The sequence below is a fragment of the Schistocerca gregaria genome, chromosome 3, assembly GCF_023897955.1.
Source record: "Schistocerca gregaria isolate iqSchGreg1 chromosome 3, iqSchGreg1.2, whole genome shotgun sequence".
Classification (NCBI taxonomy): Eukaryota; Metazoa; Arthropoda; class Insecta; order Orthoptera; family Acrididae; genus Schistocerca; species Schistocerca gregaria.
In genome coordinates, this window is record NC_064922.1 from 652,420,418 (window position 1) to 652,445,469 (window position 25,052).

General features: G+C 36.8%; 1 protein-coding gene across 2 annotated transcripts in view; it reads right to left on the minus strand.

The window, feature by feature from the left end:
* LOC126356107 (transmembrane 6 superfamily member 1-like) overlaps positions 1 to 25,052 on the minus strand; it is a 110,447-nt gene that overhangs the window by 39,999 nt on the left and 45,396 nt on the right. For both annotated transcript variants that reach the window (XM_050006806.1, XM_050006807.1), the window contains exon 3: positions 5,196 to 5,397. In XM_050006806.1, coding sequence (XP_049862763.1) covers positions 5,196 to 5,397 — 202 coding nt within the window. The remainder of the gene's footprint in view (positions 1 to 5,195; positions 5,398 to 25,052) is intronic.

Below are 25,052 nucleotides of genomic sequence, written 5' to 3' on the forward strand. Positions count from 1 at the left end.
AGTTTTCACCAAATACAAATTACTAATAGATACTATCAGTCAAATGAAAATCTATGGGTGACATTCTTAGGCATATTGATGAATAGAAAACTGAGGTGGCGCCAAGCACCTGAATATGTTAACCGATAATCTCAGTTCACTCTGATTTGCAGTTGGAAAGTTCTCTCACTGTGATGAACTGCAAAAATATTGCTAACATACTTCACATATAGTCACTCAGGACTGTCCTATGGAACAATCTTTCAGAAAATGCAGCTAACACCGAACAAGTATTTCTTCTATATAAGCAAGTCAAAAGAACAGTCAAAGCTGATAATCCAGCATCTTACAGAAGCCTCCTCAGAGCTCTTCGGATTCCTATTCTTATCAGCTAATACATTTACACACTAATGGTACTTGTGCTTAATGATAAGAGTGAATTTGGAATGACCAAGGAAATCCACAACCACGATACTAAAAGTGAAAACAATGTCTACATGAATTGTGCATTCCTGCCAAAAGTTCATAATGGTATTTTATGTTCTTGTGCAGAATTTTGTAACAGATTGCCAGCAGATATCAAGTGTTAAATTAGAAATACCCAAATATTAAAACAAAAGTCGCCACTCTTTCTATAACTTACAGCAATATTTTGACGTGGAGGTTGAGTATGGAGGGGTTGGTTGACTTTTATTGCACATATAATTGATGATGTGAGATTAGACAGCTCATTGTTTCTATTCATTGCACATTTTACCGATGTCACTGTGTTATTGATTCTGTAGCAAAGGACACTATTGTCTGATTCTTAATTTGACAGTTATTTACCAGTGATCAAACCTATTTCACTTCACTTCATAAGATGACAGTTTAAACTATCAAAACTGGTAAAGTGAACCAGACAAAGGTTTTCTTGTGCAGCTGATGACTGACTTTTTATCTTTGTTGAGATACTGAATAGAATTGGGAAAAAAAGAAATGTGTAGCACAATTTGTCTAAAAGAAGGGATCAGCTGATAGGACATGTTCTGAGATGTCAAGGTATAACCAATTTAGTATGTGAGGGAAGTGTACGAGGGTAAAAATTGTAGAGGGAGACCAAGTAATTATTCAGCAGAGTAGGGACTTGCATAGGATAGATTAGATGAAGAGCTGCATCAAACCAGTCTTCAGATGGAAGACAACAACAACGACACACAAAACTGCACCTCAATATCTCCACTATATGGCAAATAGTAATTTATTCCTTTCATAATATTTTCATTATTCCATCCTGGATTTTCCATTATCTGAAGAAGCATCTTAGTAATGATGAATACTCAGAAGAAAATCCTTTGCCATCTGTGTCATAACTAGTCTATTAGATTCTGGGGAGACTAGGCTGCAATTGTCATCATATAGCAGAGAAAATTGGAATCTTCTAACCACCCCAAGCTCCAAATCAAAACTTTTTTGGCAGTTAACTATTTTTCAAGGCCAAAACCTCTAAAAATTAGAAGGAACAGTGAAAGAACAAAGAATTATAATTTTAGTCTTCCAAGAAACAAAAATGCTAGGTGACACCACCATGGACTTCGAAAATTGCAGATTATTAGAAAGCAAAACTGATACAAAAATACTTAAAAAAGACCCCATCATTTGAAGTTCTGCAAGACATTCTTAATTCTGTACCTGAAATAAAGCATGTAAACAATAGGTTACTGACAGCTTCCTTGAAATGTACACATAAAAACTCAGAAGTTAATGAACACAAATATGCCGATCAGTAATAAAATAAAACAAATCAGAAAAAATAAATAATTCACAAAAACTACCAGAACGTATAATAGTTCATATTATAAAAAAATGCACACAAGTTTATCAAAACTTCCCAAAACAGATTTATTTATAAAGGCAAAAAAAAAGTCCTTGGTGGAATGAAGACTGTGAATGTGTAGCAAAATTCTGAGATGAGGAATTCAGAATATGGAATAGTAAGAAGTCAGAAAATGCATACAATACATTCCTGATAACTAGAAAAAAGGTAACAAAACTAGTAATACAGAAATTACTGTATGGAACAACATGTAAAATAAGTAAAAGACAACCACCCATTCACAGTAGATTGATGTGTTGCACACATATATAGGTAACAGAAAACAGTGTTCACTACCTTTGAAGGTTTCTGGCTCTTCTTCTAACACAACGTACACACAATTACCCAAATACACACTATGGCAGCCATAGTAGTGTGTGTTTGGGTGTCTGTATGATTGTGTGGTTGCATATGTGAATGTTTGTACTTTCTACTAGAACAAGAGCCAGAGAACTCAGGAGCTAGTGAACACTAACAATTATGAATAAAACAGCCTCTGGCTGGCTAAATACACGATGCATCTATGTACATAGCAAAATTTTGCTAGAATTTCATTCAATGCATCCACAGCAGAGTGTCATTTCTCATGTAGTATATGACACAAGTCGTCAAGTCTACATGTCATAAGATCTGGTTACAGTTCTAGCACTTAAGTCAGAATACATATGAAGCTACAATTACTCATAGACATGACCCAGTATTAAGCGAATAATACTTTCTATCTTTGGAATATTAATGCCATATGTTGTTGGTAGTCAATTACAGAGTGCAGCAATCAGTCATCCTTTTTCAGATTTTATTACGCAAATCCAGATTTCTGCTAGTGGCTAGCCATTCTCAATGCGCTATTTTCTATTCTAGGTGCTTGTAAGTCCCTGTTGTTCAGGCGTCAGTCACAAGAAATCGCATTAGTATTTTGCTGCTGTGGCTTATTAAACTGATAGTTCGGTAATTTTCACATCTGTCAAGACCTGCTTTCTTTGGGATTGGAATTATTATATTCTTCTTGAAGTCTGAGGGTATTTCACCTGTCTCATACATCTTGCTCACCAGATGGTAGAGTCTTGTCAGGACTGGCTCTCCAAAGGCTGTCAGTAGTTCTAATGGAATGTTGTCTACTCCCGGGGCCTTGTTTTGACTCAGATCTTTCAGTGCTCTGTCAAACTCTCCACGCAGTATTATATCTCCCATTTCATCTTTATCTACATTCTCTTCCATTTCCATAATATTGTCCTCAAGTACATCGCCCTTGTATAGACCCTCTATATACTCCTTCCACCTTTCTGCTTTCCCTTCTTTGCTTAGAATTGGTTTTCCATCTGAGCTTTTGATATTCATACAAGTGGCTCTCTATTCTCCAAAGGTCTCTTTAATTTTCCTGTAGGCAGTATCTATCTTACCATTTGTGAGATAAGCCTCTACATCCTTACATTTGTCCTCTAGCCATGCCTTGTGTTCCTTTTTGCCTCCTTCATTTACTGCATTTTTATATTTTCTCCTTTCATCAATTAAATTCAATATTTCTTCTGTCACCCAAGGATTTCTACTAGCCCTTGTCTTTTTACCTACTTGATCCTCTGCTGACTTCACTACTTCATCCCTCAGAGCTACCCATTCTTCTTCTACTGTATTTCTTTCCCCTATTCCTGTCAATTGTTCCCTTATGCTCTCTCTGAAACTCTGTACAACCTCTGGTGTAGTCAGTTTATCCAGGTCCCATCTCCTTAAATTCCCACCTTTTTGCAGTTTCTTCAGTTTTAATCTACAGTTCATAACCAATAGATTGTGGTCAGAATCCACATCTGCCCATGGAAATGTCTTACAATTTAAAACCTGGTTCCTAAATCTCTGTCTTACCATTATATAATCTATCTGAAACCTGTCAGTATTCTACCAGGCGGCTTCCTCTTTCATTTCTTACCCCCAATCTATTACTTACTCAAGGTATAAAAGGGGACTGCATTAGCAAAGCTGTCATTTGTACTCAGGTGATTTATGTAGAAAGGTTTCCAACATGATTGTGGCTGCATGATGGGAATAATAAACTTTGAACACAGAATAGTAGTTGGAGTTAGAAGGGGACATTTCATTTTAGAAATAGTTAGGTAATTTAATATTCTGAGATTCACTGTATCATGAGTACATTGAGGATACCAAATTTCTAGTATTATTTCTCACCACGGACAACACAGTCACTGACAGCCTTCCCTTAAAGGCCGAGAGCAGTGGCATCTACAAAGAGTTGTCAGTTCTAACACACAAGCAATACTGAATGAGATAACCACATAAATCAATGCAGAACATACAAGAAATGTGTTCATTAGGATAGTATGGTGAAATCTGGCATTAATGGGCTATGACAGCAGACAACCAATTCAAGTGCCTTTGCTAACAGCACAACATTTTTTGCAGCGCCTCTCCTGGGATCAGACCATTGGCTTAGAAACTTCAATTTTTTGTATCATCAAGGGAGCATGGACCTCAGTATGTGACACAAATTTCAACTTGATAGGCCTACTCATTCCTGAGAAAAAGGGCTTTTAACAATCCGACAGACAGAAAGACAGACAGACACACACACACGCAACAAAGCAATCCTATAAGGTTTCCATATCTAAAGGTTTCCATATCTACCAGTTGAGGCATGGAACCCAAATCAAGCAGAGTGTAATGAGCATCTCCATACATAATCATCAAACCAGATAGCAACTGCTTACAACAGGATAGGAAATATAATTATAGTTCTCAAATCAATATTTTTCATCAAGGAGTACCGGTACATAACAAACAGCTTAAAAGTATCACTAATATAGATGACCTATAGAGATAAAAAAACTCTTAAAATATATTAAAGAAACAATGATTTTTACCCATGAAATATATTTACTCTGGGAAAGAGTAAATGTAATAAGACTTGTTAACATAATAATTCAGTATTCAGAGCTACCAATAACAAAGTAGTCATTCAGCTATACATAATTATGATCTCCACAAAAACAAAATTTTTCTACAGGTGAATAAATGGATAAATCAATGAAATAATGAAGTACAATAGCTTCAATAATTGTTGGTCAGCAGTAAAGTTTCTTCACATTGTGCCCCTCCTATGTTTAACACAAATTTTTATATTTTTCAAAGTTTTGGAAATTATTTTTCCATAATAATGAAAGTCTGTAGCAGAATAATAAATGAAGACTGATTTATGAAAGCTCTTTCATGGTTTTACATGGACAAATACCTGTCAAATAATATATATGACAGTACGACAGTGCACATTACAGTGTCATTACTTTCTGAAGAGAAATAATAATATAATGCATAGTTTCAGTGTTAAAGAGTACAGTAATGTTCAGTCACATACCCATTGCTGGCACAATATGCCATTATTAAATATGATATTAGAAATACTGTTCCATCCCAGTATGCTGCTATGGAACCCCAAGGAGAAAATAAATATGGTTCTCCATATTTCAGATATAGTGCCATGAATCCTGCAATAATCCCATCTGCCTCCAATGCAGCAAATATGTCAACAGCACTTGTAAATGCAAATAATCCAAACCCTATTGAGAGAAATACATATTACCATGATAGAGAATGTATTTAAGCCAAGTTGCCTACATTTTGGAAACTAACTACAACATTTAACAATTACAATCCTCTTTAATCTTTTAACAATTCCTCTAGTTGAAACATCTAGTTGTAAAAGCAATATAATAAGTTCAGTTTACAAAGATATAAATGCACTGACATTTATTTACCTCTAGGAGACACAGTATTCAATACAACCAACAGAACCACATAAAATAGATGACATAGGTCCTAGACTTTGGAGCTAATGACTTCTTTGTAAAGTAAGAATACTAAATAAAAATAACATTGAAAATATGATAAGGGAACTAAAATCAGTGGACTGGGCCTTTAAATTGACAACTGAGAGAACTATAGATGAATGCACTAAGCAGTTTTTAGACATTGTTCAAAGCATACTAAATAGCAACAACAAAAATATGAATGACACCAAATGCAAACCAAAACATACAAAAGTGTGGTACACTCCAAGACTAAATAAAATAAGATTACTACTTCTCATAGCTAAAGATAGATCTATTAAGAGGTGTGAACTTAAAAAGATATATGCAAAACTCAAAAAAGTCTACAAAAATGAAATTAAAATTGCCAAGTGTAAAGCAAATCATAGCTACATTTCAAAATCTAAAACTAGTTGTAAAGCAGCATGAAATGTCATTAAAAGTGAATAAGTCAATGCAAAAAAGACAATACCATTCTCATAGATTCCAATGTATTAAATGAATACTTTGTAAACTGTACAGTTGGTAATTATTCAAACTGCAACAATAACACAGTTGCTGAGACACTTTTACCTAAAGAAAAAATGTAACTACCTTCTCATGGTCTAAAATAACTTTCCACAATATTACCAAAGCAATTAATAAGCTTGGAGATTCTAAAATGGAGGATTATTATGCAATGAGTAATTTTGTCATAAAGAGCATATCAAATGAAATTAAGATGCCATACTTTACCAGTCCAACAGAATTGTGACAGGTCGCATTTTCCCTGGACCTCTTAAAAGCACTGTTACCTTTCCAGTGTTTAACAAACTCCCTAGTAATTATACAAGGTCTGTTCAAAAAATTCTGGAACATTTGTAATTTTGCAAAAATGGTGTATTGGCACTAAATGCGAATGGCACCCCTACACATTCCTGTGTTTAATGTGTAACTGTCAGAAGTTTCATTGTTGTATGTGTGCTAGTTATTGGTCAGTGCTGTATTGACTAGAATGTTGTCGCATGATTTGTGAATTTCGAGAAGGCAGAGTAAGAGGAGCAAGGTGTCTACAATAAATTTTGCATGAAACTCAACTCATGCTTCAGCAACAAACTGTTAACCGATAGTACTATTAGGACATGTTGTGACACCTGCAAGAAAATGTGAGAAAGAGATGGCCTGAAATGAAGTGAGGCAATTCATGGCTCTTGCATTACAATAATGCACCCAGACATTCATCCCTGTTGGTGTGTAGTCATTGCACAAAAAAATACATCACTGTGCTGCCTCATACTCTGTACTCTCCAGACATGACACATTGTGAAGATTAACAAAAATGGAAGAGATAAAAGAAAATTTGCAGAAAGCACTTTGCGCAATCCAGCAAGAGGCAAGATTGCTTCTGAAAGTGGAAATGCCATTGGGAGCAATGTATCAATTGTGGAGGAGAGTATTTCAAAGGAGACCATGCACAATAAGTAAAAGGTAGGGGCAGAAAAATTTTGTGGAGGAAGTTCCGGAATTTTTTGAACAGACCCTGCAGGCCTATCTCAGTTGTTCCAGTTGTATGAAAAGTAACAGAAAGCTGTATAAATAAACAAATATATGACTACTTTGAAAATGATTGGTTACTCAATGCAAAGCAGTTTGGCTTTAGATCAAATCTCTCAGCAGTAAAAGTGGTAGGAAATCTGCTAGTGATTATATATGAGAGTGTTGAAAAGAGATGAGCTACACTTATAGACTTGAGCAAAGCCTTCAAACTCAGTGTTATGAGACTATATTGTTAAAACTAGCTTACTATGGCATTAGAGATAAGTCACTAAATATATTTAGAACCTACCTAATTAACAAGTTACAGTTAGTATATGCAAATAATCAGGCTTAACAGCTGTTGAAAATAAAACATGGAATACCGCAGTGATCAGTTCTTGGAGATTTTCTCTTCACTGTGTATATAATTGATTTCTCAAGTCACATACTACGAGAGAATGTGCTGTATGCTGATGACATCATGCTGGCAACAACAGGTGAAAACTTACAAAATGTTAAAAGTTACAACAGAGAAATTATTGAGATGACGAATCATTGGCATATAGCTAACCAGCTGTCCATTAACTAAAACAAAACCAGAAGAACTTTATTTCATTCTCAAAGAGCAATGAAGTCTGAGAATAAGAACATGAAAGTACTTGGTTTTGTGATCGATAAAAGGTTATCATGGGATGGACACGTAAATTATTTAAGCAGCAAATTCGCAAGAGTTTTACTTTTCACACATAACTTAAGACAACATGTCAGTAAGAAACTGCTACTTAACTCTTATTGTGGCTTCTTCCAGTCACATCTGCAATCTAGAGTACTGTTTTGGGGGGATGCACCTGAGTCAGCTTACATTTTTCAATGGCAGAAGAAAGCCATTAGATACATTCTCCCAGAGAAACTTTCCAAAGTCAGATCAGAACACTTAACATAATGACAATCTCCAGCCTTCACATCTACAGCTGTATAATCTATGCTAAACAAGCTTAGGCTAAGAAATAATGTTCATGTGCACAACATAAGAAATAGCCACTTGGTAGGTTTACCATAATCAAGGCTTTCTCTCACACACAATAGCCAAAACACATGACCCTTGAATTCCTCAACAAACTGCCAAAAAGAGCTCAATTGACTCCATTACACAATTACAAGAAAGTATTAGAAACTCCACTAAAAGAGCGAGAATTTTACACAGTCGATGAATTCATGGAGAGTGATTTGGAAGAATTGTACTTTGGGTAACTGTGCCTATCAGTAAAATTGTGTGTAATAATCATACAATTAGAATTCTGCATTTATATACAAGTAAATAAGTTTATGAGTACAGTGCTTCAGCTCCATAAGTAATTGTAAACTGTAAATGTATGTAACTAATGTGTAGAACTAAGTAACTGATATACTTGTACTTTTAGATAGTGTGTGTGTGTGTGTGTGTGTGTGTGTAAACAAGTATTCCAGTAACTATATATTGATGCTAATAATTGTATTACCAACAGACATTGTAGTCTTACTAAAATGTATTTTTATTTACTCATAAAGCGGATGTATTAATTTTATTAACTCTACTTTACTTGTTGACAAGATCAGTTGTATCAAAATATAGTGAATGGTTATTTGTAAATAGACAGGACAGAGGCACTGTATTCGGAAACACTGCACAAGGGGAGAGGTAACACTCATGCAAAAGCCAGGATAAGGGTGGTACACTTTGTATGAGAAGGAAGGGAACCAAAGATAAATAAAAGGTCATCAGAGAATTGGAAGTCAATGACTGTGCATTACCATGTAGCTTAAGTTAAAAGATGATACAAGGGAGAGAGAGAACGAGAAGTGAATATGGGTGTGAAGAAGGAAAAAATGAAAAGTCTACACCAACACTCCACAATCATATGGACTCTGCTCCTGAACATTAACTGTCCACATCAAAATCTCTTAAAACCCCATTCAATCACAAGCCAATTTTGTTCTTGTCTGTAACTTATTTATCATTCTGGAGCACACCTCTAAACATTTGAGGACAATGGCTATGAGGACCAAGATGGCTCTATCCTATGTCAGTTGGTCATGGGCAGTATGGAGGTGGCATTCATCAATTGCCAAAAGCCACACACCCTGGCTTGGTACCTCTCTCTTGATGGTATATTGGCGTCTGTACTCATTATGAAAAATAATGCCTTCATTATCTTCAGCAGTTCAATTCCTTCTCCAAGTTGACATTCACCTGGTCCTTCTCCAAATCCCAAGCCATAATCCTCTGTTTTGATCTCCATCTCACTGAAGCATGCTGCCAATTTTTGGCCCATATCAAATCAACCAACAGATATGAATATGTTCACCTCCATGGCTTCCATACCTTCCATATCAAACACACTATTTCCTATAAGCAAAGTATTCATAGTAACACAGTTGCCCCAACATGAAATCCCTCAAAACCTATACCAATAATTTTTCTCAGGCTCTATTCTGCTGCAGCTACCTAACTGCTCTTGCTTATCAAAAAATTGCCCAGCCAGACCACTCCTTCTTGCTCTCTTAAAACTGCACCTGCCACTTTTAAAACATACAGAAACACCCCCTTCATAAATAAATGCCACCCAGACCTTGAATGTCTCTGTAAGTTAATGCTCCAGGACTATTACTTTCTCAATTAGAGTTATAATCTCACTGATATCCTTGCCACACTACTGACCCTTTAAAATTCCCAGACCACCATCCCAACACCAAGGTTCTCACTTTAGCAATTGTTCCTTTTGTACAACCTGCACTATGCATCCACCCACTTCCACTTAAGTCACTGCTATCTACCGTACACAGGGATAAATACTACCAAACTGGTAGAATGCATAGGTAAATAAAGACAAACTGTCTGAGCCAGAATTCTTGCTATCCCTTTAAGTTTACTCTGGTTGTTACTGAAGTAATCATCATTTTCCTTGCATGTGCAAAAAATATCATTTCTTCAGTATTTACTTATTTATTTTACATAGTTGGCTTTCTCATCCTTATAATTTTTTGATTCATCACAAGGAATGTCACCAGAAATTTAAGCCTCATATGTCCCAGGTTTGAACATTTAATGCACAGATGTGAGATCATGTTTCATGGCAGCTGATTTTTTTAAACTATCTTAAGGCAGGTTGCCACATTTCAAACAGTGTTGACAAATACGGAAATTTATCTTTAATATGTGAACTTTCAAGAATGACCTTCCATTTTGTCATCTTTAATGTATCCTGTAATTATCATTATTCTCATCATTCAGAAGCCTAATAAAAACACGGTAATGGAAAGGATATTTGATGGAGGAATATAAAAGGGCAAATCAGTACATATTTGCACTTTCATTCTAATGACTGATATGTTAACAGCATGGCTTTGCACTCTCACTAGCTGCTAGATGGCACTGTTCTCTCCATTTGTGGCAAGTTACAGCTTTTTCACATTGTAACAAAGCAGGTGGATCCTTTCAGCTATTATGTCTTTCTTCCACAAAAACTTTTTTTCCAAATTCTGTGATATTTTCAATACATTTATACAGCACATGCACCTTTCCTAAAAATTATAATATTGACTGAGGGCTTTATTATCTATTAGGTTGGTGCTTAAGTTCATAGTGTTCTTATTTTGCACGTTCATATTCCCCTTGATATGTGTTTATTTATTGATTGTCATTTTTAATTTGTCATTCACTGTTGCTATATGAGTTTACATGTTGCCGGATATTATGGATACTAGAAAATGTGGTTCCAAGTGGATTTATTGATTGTCATTTTTTATTTGTCATTCACTGTTACTATATGAGTTTACATATTGCCGGATATTATGGATACTAGAAAATGTGGTTCCAAGTGGAAAAATTAGAACATTTATGACATATTCTTCTGTTTGATTTCAGTAGAGGAGCGACAATAGTGGAGGCAGCCATGAATATTTGGGCCATGTATGGGGATAACGCCATTTCACAGAGCATGGTCAAAAAATGGTTTTCACGTTTTAAGGAGAATTGTTTCGACATTAGTCACTCTCAACATTCAGGAACACCTTTGGGATCATTTAAAAGCATTAATTCACAATGATGCACATCAGTGTTCCCAAGAACTGGCAAATGTGATGAACTGTAATCATTTCATCGGTGTGAAATATTTTCGTGCAATAGAGCAGGTTTAAAAATCAGATGTATGGGTACTGCATGCTCTAAGCCAAAGTCACAAAAAACAGCATGTAGACATATATGTATCTCTGCTTGCTCTTCATCCATTGACTCGCGAACAATACCAACCATTCCTACCGTGTAGCATTACTGGTGATGAGAAATGGTGTCTTTATGCTAACAGAAAAAAAGGAACAGTTGAGCCCAAACAAAGCAACAACTCCCCATATAAAGACCTGTGCACATCCACAAAAGATAACGCTATGCATCTGGTGGAACAGTGACAGTGCTAGTGTATGGCAAATTGCGTCCCAGAGATGTAATCATCACTGCTGACATTTACTGTCAACAACTGAGGTGTCTTGCAGACACTTTCCAAGAATAATGACTGTGAAGACTGTTAAGTGGTGCTACTTCAACAATGCCCACCTGCATTCTGATAGACTGACAAAAAAAAAGCTATACAGGAGTAGTGTTGGGAAGTCAATCCATATCCACCTTAGTCACCTGATCTTCCAACCTCAGATTTCCAACTTTTCCACTCTCTATTGAAAAACCTTCACAAAACTTCCTTTCTAGATAAAAATGCACTCTGTACTTAGCTCGACGAGTTCTTCACTTCAAAACCATTTGATTTCTGCTGTCACATAATCAAAAGTTACCCCAGTGTTTGCAGACATAGTGAAGGGGGACTGATGACTAAAGTCTCTGTTATGTGTATCTGTTGTGTTTATTAAACTTACAGAAAAACGCTATGAACTTATGCAATAACCTACTATTACATTCCTTTGGTTATTGGGAGTTAATGAGTTAGCTAGTTTGCCTCAAAATTGTGTTGCCTACAAAATATCAGTAATTTCAGATTTCATTATCATTGTTCATACATAAAAACATATCTGATTACTGACTGCCTGATAAAGCAGTTGAAAAAGATGTAGAAATAAGTACAGCATTAGTACAACCACTGAAAAAATACATTAGCAACATTTCTATTCGTTTAATTCCAGAGTAATTATCATCCTTAGTTAAAACATTGTTACTAAATAGAATCCCATATATAGCCAAACTAACCAGCAAAATTCTATAGAAGTTATAGCAGCATCTGGAAATAAATGTTCCTCCACTATCCTGTTACTCAGAAATGTAGATCTTTAATTTTAATTTATGAAAATCCAGAAACAACAACTGCTAATTTCAGTTTCAATTATTGCAAATTTATAAAAGAGACACATTGGAACCCATTTTAAGTCAGTCTGTGGAAAGTTATGAAATGTATGAGATCTATGTCCACCAATACAGGGAAATATAGTGCAGGCAACTTAGTACAAGTTACAAGTTGAGACATCAACCGTGTTTTATCCTAATTTCATGTCAAGAAGTTGGTCCAATGGTTTATGGACAGTTTGAACAATTAATTGGACAGGGAATGTGTAATTATTTTAATCAAGTGGGAGCAATGTTTTACCAGGGAAAAGTGTTTACCAGTGGACTGAAAATATGAAAGTGGGCCATGGAGTTTGAAACATAAGGAAATAACAGGATATCAAGTCACACCCACTACTGATGCCATGGTTGAGCAAGTCAGTAACCTGATTTTAAATAACCAATGACTGACTGTGGCAAACTACAATAATGATCACCACCTACAGTGACAATATGATCAGATTATGAACTGTGTTATTTCCCGATGATAATTATTGTGCACATAGTGTTAATACTGTTTTGAAAGCTTTATCTAAAAGAAAGTGTTAAGAGTATAATTCAGTGATACTTGAACTCTTGAATAGTTACTTCAGTTCTAGGCTATGCACTTGAGCCATATTAGAGAACATCAGTCAGGTGTAATATGTGGCTATTATTTATCTGCATTTTAATTAAAATAGCAGAGACTTTGTCTGGCCGTAAACAGTTCTTTCAAGATCTAAATGCAAGATAAGCGTTTGAACTGCAAAATTCTGGTGTGGACTATGTTGTTAGTAGTATATCATTCCCACCAACAATATTTCAGCCACATCCTATGGAGGCCCAACTACTGAGGACAAATTTGTACAGGTAAAATGGGTAGACTACAAAATTTTGCTTTTCACTCTTATGAAATAAATATAGCTGTGGCACTCTCTATTTTCATGAATGAAGAAGAATAGCATTCTATAATTAATTTTTGTGGTCAGAAGGTACACCAAGAGCTTAAATTCATAGAAGAATCCAAGTGGGAGCAATGTTTTACCAGGGAAAAGTGTTTACCAGTGGACTGAAAATATGAAAGTGGGCCATGGAGTTTGAAACATAAGGAAATAACAGGATATCAAGTCACACCCACTACTGATGCCATGGTTGAGCAAGTCAGTAACCTGATTTTAAATAACCAATGACTGACTGTGGACGAAGTGGCAAACCAAATGAACATTTGTCATGGGTCCATATATGACACCATCCCTAACAGGCTCAAACACATAAACTCTGTGCAAATGAATCCCAAAGCAATTAATGAAGAGCACAAGCACAATCATTTGAGAATCTTTCAGTACCTGCTGAACAATCATTTCGATGAATATGAAATATTTCTGAAATAAATAGTCACTGAGACAAAATAAGGGCTCGTTATTTTGAACCATAGAGCAAATGCCAACACATGGGCTGAAAACACTTGAGATCCCCAGTGAAAAATAAATTCCAAACACAACCCGCTGTATTAAAAGTGTGGCTCACACTTTTTAGGGAAACAATTCTGTAATATTACTTGGAAAAGGGGTCAACAGTACATAGTCGTCATGACAGTGGTACGCTTTGCATTCTGTTGAAGCCTGCAATTAAAAATGAACAATGACATCTAGTGTCAAATAACAGTATTGTTTCACATGACAATGTACATTCAAATACTACTGCCCACACCATTCAAACACTTCAGAATATGCATATGTCGGTGTCCAAGCATCCTGATCGTGTCTGGTCCAAACTGTGATATCACAGGCTATTGATACCATGTCATTCATTCAATGTCTAGAAATTGGCAGTAACCCATGTGATTGCCCTGCCAATCTGTGGCCAGTTCTGTGACACGTCCTCCTCTGCTCGTATGGCCAGCACCACCACAGAGCCAACTTAAAGGCCACTGCACCACCTAAGCTAGCATCTGTCAGTTAGTGGATTTCTGCCTGTGTATTCAAAACATTATCAGTTAGCCCCTGTTGGTATTGTGTATGATGAACCTGCCTATCTCAAGGACATGCAATGGATTGTATTCTGGACTTGCTGTTACTCAAGTAAAAGGCCATTACTTAACTGCTTAATTCCTGAATAAATTTTTAGATGAAAGATAAAAATCAAAAACTAGTAGCTTGATGCAGAATCAGCATCTAATGGCACTGACATTCAGAAACAGTTAACCTTTCAGTTATTAGCACAGCATTGGTATGGCACAAATTTGTGAGTCAGAACTATGGGGTTAAACACTGTGTGTGCATCTCATTACTTTTGTTGTCTTAGAACTCCACAACTCCATGGCATCTACCACTTGTCTGACCAAACATCTGGTGACAAGGCTGGTCCCAGGAATGTACAACTATGTCTTTTCATCTGCCATACAAACATCTGGTGATGGCTTTAATTCTGTCTTTCTAGCAAAACTGTGATCCTTTACCATGCTTACCCTTTACTTTCCTTCTACATTCTTGTGTTTCGAAACATTGCATTGGCAACTGACCCCCCCCCCCCCCACACACAGAGTTTAACATTCCCAGTGACTCCAATTCAAGCTTGCTTGCAGTTTATAGGTTTTTGTATGTAGGATCATGGCCAGTCTGCTGCAAGAACTGTCAGCAACTCAGACTGTTCATTTTCGGGGGCAGCAGATGCAAGAGTTAATAAACATGATGACAAGTCTGCTCACACACACACTGGTGACCTCTGGGCCATTTTCTGTACTGCAGCTTTCCATTTGCTATTCTGAAAACTGAGTCAGTATCCTCCCATAATGAGTGAGATGCTGAGCTCAGAAAGAGGAAGAGCTGTTAGTATTGCACTATTCATAGCTTGGGGGTAAGTATTTCTAGAAAGGAAAACAGAAGGGAAAAAACATACAGTGAAGGTGTTACGTGGAATGTTGGATATTTTATAACCATTATTATTATTATTATTATTATTATTATTATTATTATTACTATTTGTTTGTATAACATTTTTTTGTCAAACCCCTACTCTGTTTTAGCTAAGCAATCCTTCAATGTATAAATGTATTGCATAACAGGTACTTTTTTGCTGCCTTTTTAAATAAGTGTTTTTTTATATTTCTTTAATCTCTTTTGGTAATTTATTGTACAGTTTTATTCCTTGGTAGAAAATTCTGTTTTGAGTTTTATAGTTATTTTTTCTTGGTAAATGTATGTTGAGTCTCTCTCTTACTGCATGGTCATGGACAGAGCTGTTTGTGCAGTAATTAGCAAATTTTATTTTTGATGTGTACAACCAACTGGTAAACGTATTCACATGGAGCATTTAAAACCCCCAGTGTTTGGAACAGATCTTTACATTGGGCTCGACTAGTATTTTTGGTTATTATTCTTATGGCTCTTTTCTGGAGTTTGAAAATTGTGTTTACATTTTGTGCATTTGCTCACCAAAAAAGAATGCCATAGCTAAGAATTGATTGTACATATGAATAATATGTAACTACAAGACACTGCATGCTACGCACTGATGATAGGATTCTAAGGGCATAACATGCTGATGACATTCTATTTGCAAGTACCTTTGTGTGTTCACAGCAACTGAGAATCTATTCATTCCTAGAAATTTTGCATTTGTTACACAGTCTATAAAGGTGCCTTCTACATTTAATTTAACATTGTCATTTTTCCTCTTCAAACTGAAATTCACGGCTTTAGTTTTCTTTATGGTCAATGTTACTTTATTGCTTATTGACCAATCATAATCTTCCTTGAGAGTTTCATTTGCTTTCTTGGCAAGAAGTTCTCTTATTTTCTCACTGCCTACAGTATTGCTGTCATAAGTGAAGAGAATTTTTTCACCATGAGTAACACTACTGGGAAAGTCATAGACTTATATCAGGAACAGTATTGGTCCTAATATGCTACGTTGCGGAACCCTTATATTAATGTATTCTGATTCTGATAAGTGTTTTACTAAATGTTTAGATCTATTTGAAGTATGTGCTATCTCTGCTCTCTGTACCCTATCTGTTAGGTATGATCGAAACCAATCATTAGCTACCCCTCTTATTCCTAATGCTTCTAATTTATTTAATAGAATCTTGAGGTCGACTGTATCATATGCCTTAGAAAGACCCAAAAATTTGCCTGTGACACACCCATCTTTATCAAGAGCATCAAGTACAACTTTTGTGAATTCTACTATTGCTGACTCCGTATTTTTGCCACTTCGGAAACCAAACTATGATACACTTAAAAGATTGTATTTATTCAGGTAATTCAATAATCTGTCTTTCATAATTGCTTCTATTATTTTTGAGAATGGTAACAGCGAGGAATTTGGCTGCATTACCTTTCTTAAGCAAAGGTACAACTCTTGCCTGTTTTAACTGCTCTGGAAATGTCCCTGATGTGAAGGATTCATTTATTGTATTTGTTAAGGGGCCTTGTATAATCCCTATGCATTGTTTCAGTACACACACTGGTACTTCATCTAAGCCTACTGACACTTTATTTTTTAGTTTTTGAACAGTTTTATTGACTTCATTCTCTGTGGTTGTATTTAGTGCAACATTATTTACAAGTATTATATTTGTTTGGGGGAATTTTTGCTGTAACTTCTCTGCAATACTTGAAAAATGCTTGTTTACAAAGCAGCATGCTATTCAGCATTTGTTTGCCTGTCCCTGTTTTCTTTTTGTAACGTCCCAGACTGCTTTGCTTTTATTATCTGCATTATATATTATTTGCCATTAAATGACTTTTTTGCAGCAATCAGCACGTTCCTATAGATCTTCTTGTATCTATGATAGAAATTTAAGAATTCTGAATCATTGCAAATCTTTTTCATGGAACTGAGGTGTTTAAGTGTTTGGGAGGACTTCTTAATACCTGCTGTTATCCATCTGTTTTTGTCAGATGTTGATACAGACATCCATCCTTTTGGAAATTCCTTTTCAAAGTTCAATTTAAACAATGTGGAGAATTTAGAGAATTTCATATTCACATTGGTTTCCTTATACACTTCATCCCAGCTTTGTTTTTCTAGTCTTTAGAAAAATCTTTTATTTTTATTTCTGATATATGTCATTTGTAGTCTTGTAGTTTAGGGAATGATTCAATGCCTGATTTTACTGTTGTTATTTGACGGAGATGGTCTGATAGTCCGAGATTTTTCACAGCTACATCACATTTTTCCCTGTCCATATTTGTGGCCACATGGTCAATTACTGATGAAGTCATCATAGTAACCCTTGTTGCACTATTGACCAATAGGGACATGGCAAAACTTTGAAGGATATTTATGAAGGTGCTGATGGATTCATTTATAATATTAGTGTTGATGTTTATGTCCCCACACAGAATTATGTTGACCTTTATACTTTATCTAGAACTTCTGTTAACTTGTGGGAAACAATGTTCACACTACCACTGGGAGATCTATACACACAAAAAATTATTAATTTCTTGGTGATATCAAGCCCTGTTAATTCAACAGCTGATATTTCAAAGTGTTTGTCTTCACTTACTGTACTGAGGTCATGTCTTGATTTGAAATGTCTTTCTTTTCTGATATAAATGCCTGATATCCACCCAATGAAGTAGTTCTGCAGTAATATTTTGCCTTTTCATACAGTGTTAATACTACATGTTGGATTTCTGTCTCTACACCAGTGCTCAGTAATACAAACTACTGTGCAGTTCAAAGATTGGAGTTCAACTTCTAATAGTTGTATTCTATTTTTTATTGATTGCATGTTTTGATGGAGGATTGTTAAGTCTGTGAAATGCTCCATGTTACTCTTTCCAATGGTTTGTTTTTCTTTGTGACATCTGGTATATGTGATATTTGAGGTGTTAAAATCTGTTTTGTGAGTGATTGTTTCAGTATTTTTTAAAGTGCTGGAGATAATCTTTAGGCACGGGAACCTATTGTCTGGATTTATCCTAAAAAAGACCTACTTTTCCTACCTATGATAACAGGTATTTGACCTTGTGTGTCGCGAGATCCACCCCCTATACTTTCATGAATCAGCTGTGCCAATCTTCCCTTCCCAGTCCTGTTTAGGTGTGGGCTATGCCTAGTGAAACCCCATCTGTTGACAGTCCTGATGGGCACCAGAGAAACATGAGCAAAGTTGGCTGTCCTCAGGGCCATCCCTAACCCCACACCGATTCGCCTCGCAGTTCCATCAAGGTGTGATCGATCATGATGCCAGAACAGCTCAACAAAGTGTATGGTGGTACCATGAGTCAGGGAAACTATCTCTTCCAGGTCACCACCTATGTCATGTGCCCCATCCCTGTCCAAACTGTTTCCCGCCCCACCCACTATCACTACATGGTCCTCTTTTGTAAAGTCCTTACATAAAGACTCTAGGTCCTATATCACATGACTTAGCCCTGTATTTGGCTTGAAGATACTGGTGGCCTGGTACACTGCCCCTAAGCTTTCCTGTAACTCAGGGCCTACACCTCGCCCATGGGTACTACCTAGCAGCAGTACTTTCTTCTTCCTAAGACTTTGTACACCCTAGGCTCCTTGGCCTCAGTTGAAGTGTGGTGCACATTTCCTGCTCCTTGTTCTACCTGAGCTCTTTTTCACTTAACTCTGGCAGTAATAAATGTCATGTGACTAGGGCCTTGCATCAGGTAGACCGTTCGCCGGGTGCAAGTCTTTCGATTTGACGTCACTTCGGCGACTTGTGCATCAATGGGAATGAAATGATGATGATTAGGACATCACAACACCCAGTCCCTGAGTGGAGAAAATCTCTGACCCAGCTGGTAATCGAACCCGGGCTCTTAAGCTTGATAGTCTATCGCACTGACCACTCAGCTACCGGGGGCGGACACACTGGCAGTGGTAGATACCTGTTTTATGTGTTGATGATAACACTGTGTTCTCTTTCTTCCTATCCTCCTACCAGCTGCCAGTTCCCAACCACCCTCCTCCCCCCTATCTCCCTTGATCCTTATGAGTTCCTTCTTTGCTTCCTCCAACTGTGCCTGATGGGCACAGATTTTCTTTTCCTGTACCCCAACCAAAATATTCCCTTGCATACTCTGCATTTCCAGGAGAGAGCCTCTTCTGTTCTCACAACATTCTCCCCACTGATCCCCCCCCTCCCCCCCGACTGAAAATATTTCCTACAGGATTGGCAACAAATCCCTCTACTCACTGCCCCATAACAGCTCCCACATTTCTCACTCATGGTCAGTTTCAAAAGAATAATTAAGTTTAAAGAATGTTTTAAATTTGTCAAGGACACGAGATTGGCCGTGTGTAAACAAAAAATGACACAAATGTCTTATGTGAGGTGGTTGTTGTTTTTGTACTGATTTAGAGATACAATGATAGAAGAATGAATTTGTAATTAATTTCCTTTTAGAGAATTTACGTTATCAGGTATGTTGGTCAGGTTTTTAAATGTTTATAACTCAGTAAATTTAGGCCTAGATCGCATCTATCTAACTAGTAAGCAATATGAAATGTGTTAGTTAAATACGGTTTAAAAATGTTTAATTACACTTTTATTGCAACAATAGACACTGATGAAACTAGTAACTGTTTTTTAAATGAATTTTGCACTATCCAGAACACTTGTATAGAATGTTTTGTGTTTATGTCAAGGAAAATTTCGGGTTATGTCACGATTATCGGGACTTCAGCTAAAGAACAAGTTTTTTCAAGTACAAGCGCTGCTGGGACACTAACATTCAGTTGTGTGACAACAACAGACTCTACAGCAAATATACAAAATAAAGAAAATTTAAATTTGACACTATTTCCTCTTAAATAAGTTCTTTTAGCAGACGAAGAAAATACCTGTGATCTCACTCGGCGGCCATTTATAGCTGAGTGGCTCCACCCACCTAGTATCAATAATACTTTTGATACTTTCATGAGGTAGTAATGTTCCAATAAAAATCTAGGTGATGATAAGGTCTGATCATTGAGAGATGGTGAAGGCAATGGGTTGGAGGTGTTTGTCTACATGAGCCCACACTTTTTCCCAGGGAGCACAGCAACTAGCTACAAAGGGGTGTCCAGGACGGTTAGGGGTGTGTGTGTGTGTGTGTGTGTGTGTGTGTGTGTGTGTGTGTGTGTGTGGGTGGGTGGGTGGGTGGGTGGGTGGAGGGGGGGGGGGGGTATTTGAGCGGTAGATGATGAATTTGGAGGAGAGATCCTGCAATAAGCATAAGGATTTGAGTAGGGACTGTAGATTGTGCTGGACTTCTGGAATGGGGTCATTGCAGCGGAACTGATAGGTGGAAGAGTCAGACAGTTGGCAGATACCTTCTGTCAGATAATCACTGTTCTTCATCATGACAGTGATGAAGCCTTTGTTTGCAGGGAGGATCATTAAATTGGTGTCTGTCTTAAGTGTGTGGATAGCTGTTCTTTCCTCCGTCAATGGGGCTGTGTCAACATTATTTTTGATCTGGATCCACAGCATTGACAGCACTTCTTATCTATCCATCATAATGTTGACACCCATTCCAAATCCACTCCTTGTCCTCCTCAACTCAAATAGTTACCTTTTTGGACGTATAAAATGAGTTTCTCCCAGCATAAAAGATGTTCAAGCAACTGAACAGGACTCGTTGATGTCTTTGACAACCATCAATATTGCTGCGATTGTGCCTTGAAAATGTAGTGTGTTAACCTGTCAAAATATGTAGCTGCAGTTCCCAATGACATCACCTGGCTACTACATTCTTGTAATTTTTTTGAAGTTTTTGAATGTTGATCTATGTCTTTCAGACTTATCCATGAAAACATTTCTCCACAGCCTTTGTATTATCTATGAAAAGTACCTCCACTTTAACAGCTGTCACCCATTCCATATCTACAACCTTGTCAGTTTGAGGCATGCACACATAGTGAGAAGAATGACTTATTCCTATATGTTCATAGTTCTGCCGGAGACTTCACAGACACCTGCCCAATAAGTCTGGAAAGAGATTTCCAATGTCATTTTTTCTGTGACATCAAGTAACCCTGCACCATTGTGTACCAGCCACTCAACAGCTCTCTACTCAGCATGGTATCCACATCGACATACACATTCTGCAAGTCATCATGTGGAGCATGGTATCACTTGAAAATAGAGTGAGGGAAAAATGACTCTATATGCCTCCACATAGCCCTCATTTCTCTTATCTTATATTCATGGCCATTATGCAAAATGTATATTGGTGGTGGTACAATTGTTCTGCAGTCATCTGGAAATGCTGGTTCTCTAAATTTTCTCAACAGTGTTCCTCAGAAATCTGCCTTGCCTCAGGGATTACCATTTGCATTCCTGAAGCATCTCTGTAATACTCATTTGTTGTTGTAACCTCCCAGTAACTAATCTAGCAGTCCTTTTCTAAAATGCTTCAATGTATTCCTTTAATCCAACGTGGTGGGGCTCCCAAACACTCGAGCAGTACTCAAGAATAGGTGACACTAGTTTCCTGTTCACTCTCCTAAAATTCTCTCAAAAAACCAAAGGTGATCGTTTGCTTTCCCTGCTACAAACCTTACATGCTTGTTCCATTTCATATCACTTTACAACATTACGTCCAAATATTCAATGGATATGAATGTGTCAAGTAGCACACTACTAATGCAGCATTCAAACATTATGGGATTGTTTTTCCTACTCATCTGCATTAAATTACATTTTTTTATGTTTAGAGGTAGCTCCCACTCATCACACCACTAGAAATTTTGTGTAAGGCAGCTTGTATTCTTCTACAGTCACTTAATGACAATACCTTCCCAAACATCACAGAATCATCAGCAAAAAGCTGCAGACTGTCATATCATTTATGTATAAAGAGAATAACAGCAGACTTGCCACACAGCTCTGGGGCACTCCTGATGATACTCTTGTCTCTCATGAACACTCGCCATCAAAGACAACATAATGGGTTCTATTACTTAAGAAGTCTTTGAGCCACTAGCATATCTGGGAACTTGTTCCATATGCTTGCACCTTTGTTAACAGTCTGCAGTGGGGCATTGTGTCAATTATTTTTTGCAAATCCAGGAATATGGAATCTCCTGTTGCCATCATCCATAACTTACAGGATATCATATGAGAAAAGGACAAACTGAGTTTCACATGAGTGATGCTTTCTTAAACCATGCTAATTTGTGGACAGGATCAAAAGGGTGAAGAAAGTTTATTATCACTCATGTCTTGAAAAACTAAACACACTGTTCACTAGAACTTTGACTATCTCTTAAGTTGACAGTTGCCTTACACATAACCCCACCATCAAAGTGAACTGCATTTGCCCACTTAACATACACAACATTCATTCCTAGAAGAGAAATCTACTGTTATGTAGAAGTCAGTGCTGTGGTGTAGGCCAACAGTTGCAGAAGAAATTAGGTGAGGCATACCAAGTCACATGCATTTTTAGACCCTGTTCTGGGCTCATTATGGTGATGGATGAATTAAGGGGCTTTGTGTAAGGATTTTAGTGAAGAGGAATAAGTAATGATAGCAGGAAGGGCTGGGAATGGTCTTGGCAGGAATCGGGCTTAGGGTATAGTCAATGGCTAGGACAGGATTGCTACTTAAACTAGAACCACATGTTTGCTATGTACAGCTGACTCAGTGTTGCAATTAGTCCTGTCTCAACACTGCTGTGAGGCAAGCTAATTTGAGGCTTAAGAGGGTGTTGATGACTGCTGACAAGGCTTACATTTTGATGGTGCCAGGAGAACGTATCAGTAGACCAGGACATACTAGTCATGACCTACAACTAAATAAATCTGGAAAGGAATGGTTGGTAAAGATTATAAGTGTCATTATAGTAGGCAAAATCCTGCTAATTATACATTTCTACTTAACGGTTTACTGCTTATTTGTCAAATATGTGTGTAGTATTGACACATGATGACATTACTTTACAAACTCCCTCTCCTCTCCTCTCCTCTCTTCTCCTCTCCTCTCCCCTCCCCCCTCCCCCATAATAACTACACTCCATTATGATGTTAACATTAGTGCTGTTACCAATTATGACTCAGCTAGCACTGAGGCCTAGTTCACACCATATTATTAATTCTGTTCCACAATGCCTGTGATAATTTTGTTTTTTATCTCTTGATGATGCCACTCTGGCTTTGTTATACTACAGTACAATTTAGACAGGTATATTTTATCACATTTTTAAGCATGTATTCTGTATGTAAGTAATTGGTACAATTTCATTTTGTCATAATTTATTGTTTACAGGGTGTAGACGGTCCATGAGTTGTATTGTTTTTCTGCAGATCTGATGATGGTCACCACAGACTAGACCAATAGCCTAAGAACAGTTTTTGTGATTGTAAGATGAAATTAAAGAAACAAATTCTACACTTCCTAGCTCACTGGTTTTATTCAGGACTGTCACAGCTTGTGATACTCTGAATAAGCTAGATGCACATGGAATGGATGTATACAAGCTGTTTCGGAAGTGACGGTCAATATTCAGGGATATGACAGGGATGATCATTCGAAACAAAAATGTCAAGTAACATGGCCTCTAGAAAACACATACCTAAAGAGCTTTGAACAATTCTTGATCTTTGATACTGTTAAACAAATTTCTTGTACTGAACACTTTCAATATTTTGGGAAATGGTAGCACAGAAAAAAAACAAGAAAAAAATGTGCAGTAAACATGTGCTCTAAAATGCATACCTTAAAAGTTATGAGCACTTGTTCATTAGAAGAGTTGTGTTTCAAAGTAGTGAAGATGAGCAAGTGCTCATAGCTCTTAAGGTATGCATTTTAGAGAACATGTTCACTACAGGGAATTTTTTTAGTCCATACTACCACTTCCCAAAATATGGAAATCAAAGAGCTTACAGAAGAGGAGATTTGTTTCACAGTAAGATCAAGAATTTCTCATAGCTCTTGAGGTATGCATTTTAGAGTCCATGTTTACTTTACTTTTTCTGTTTCTAATGATCATTCCTGTTATATCTTGAATGCTGACCATCACTTCTTAAACACCCTGTAAATAAAATATCACTTTTAAATATCATTATACAAAAGATGACAGCAAAAATCTAAATAATTATCATTCAATTTCCACAATAACACCTTCCTTCAGAACATTTGAGAAAGTAATTAACTCAGGTGTAGAGTAGCTCTTCAGGAGAACCAGTTTACTTAGAATGTCACCACTCAGGTACCAGGAGAGTTGACTGACTGATTACCATTTACACATTTATTCACCAAATATGATAAACCTTAGATAATAAAACATTAGCGTCTGGTATTTTTTCAAGGCATTTGATTGTTTGGATCATAACACTCTCTTAGAAAACCTAACAGTGCGTGGCACTGACTGGTTCACAAACAAATACCTACCAAAAACAATGAAATAAAAATGCTGCTGGATTACTCAAACACTGCTAGAAAGAGAGTAAATTTTTGAGGTTTGAGGAGAAAGTCAATGAAAGTCCCATGGGCTTAAATTTTAGATCCGCTCCTATTCCTTGTATTTGTGGTGACCTTCCACTTAATTACACTAAGAAAATTTAGTATTTTCTGCATACAACACATTAAATT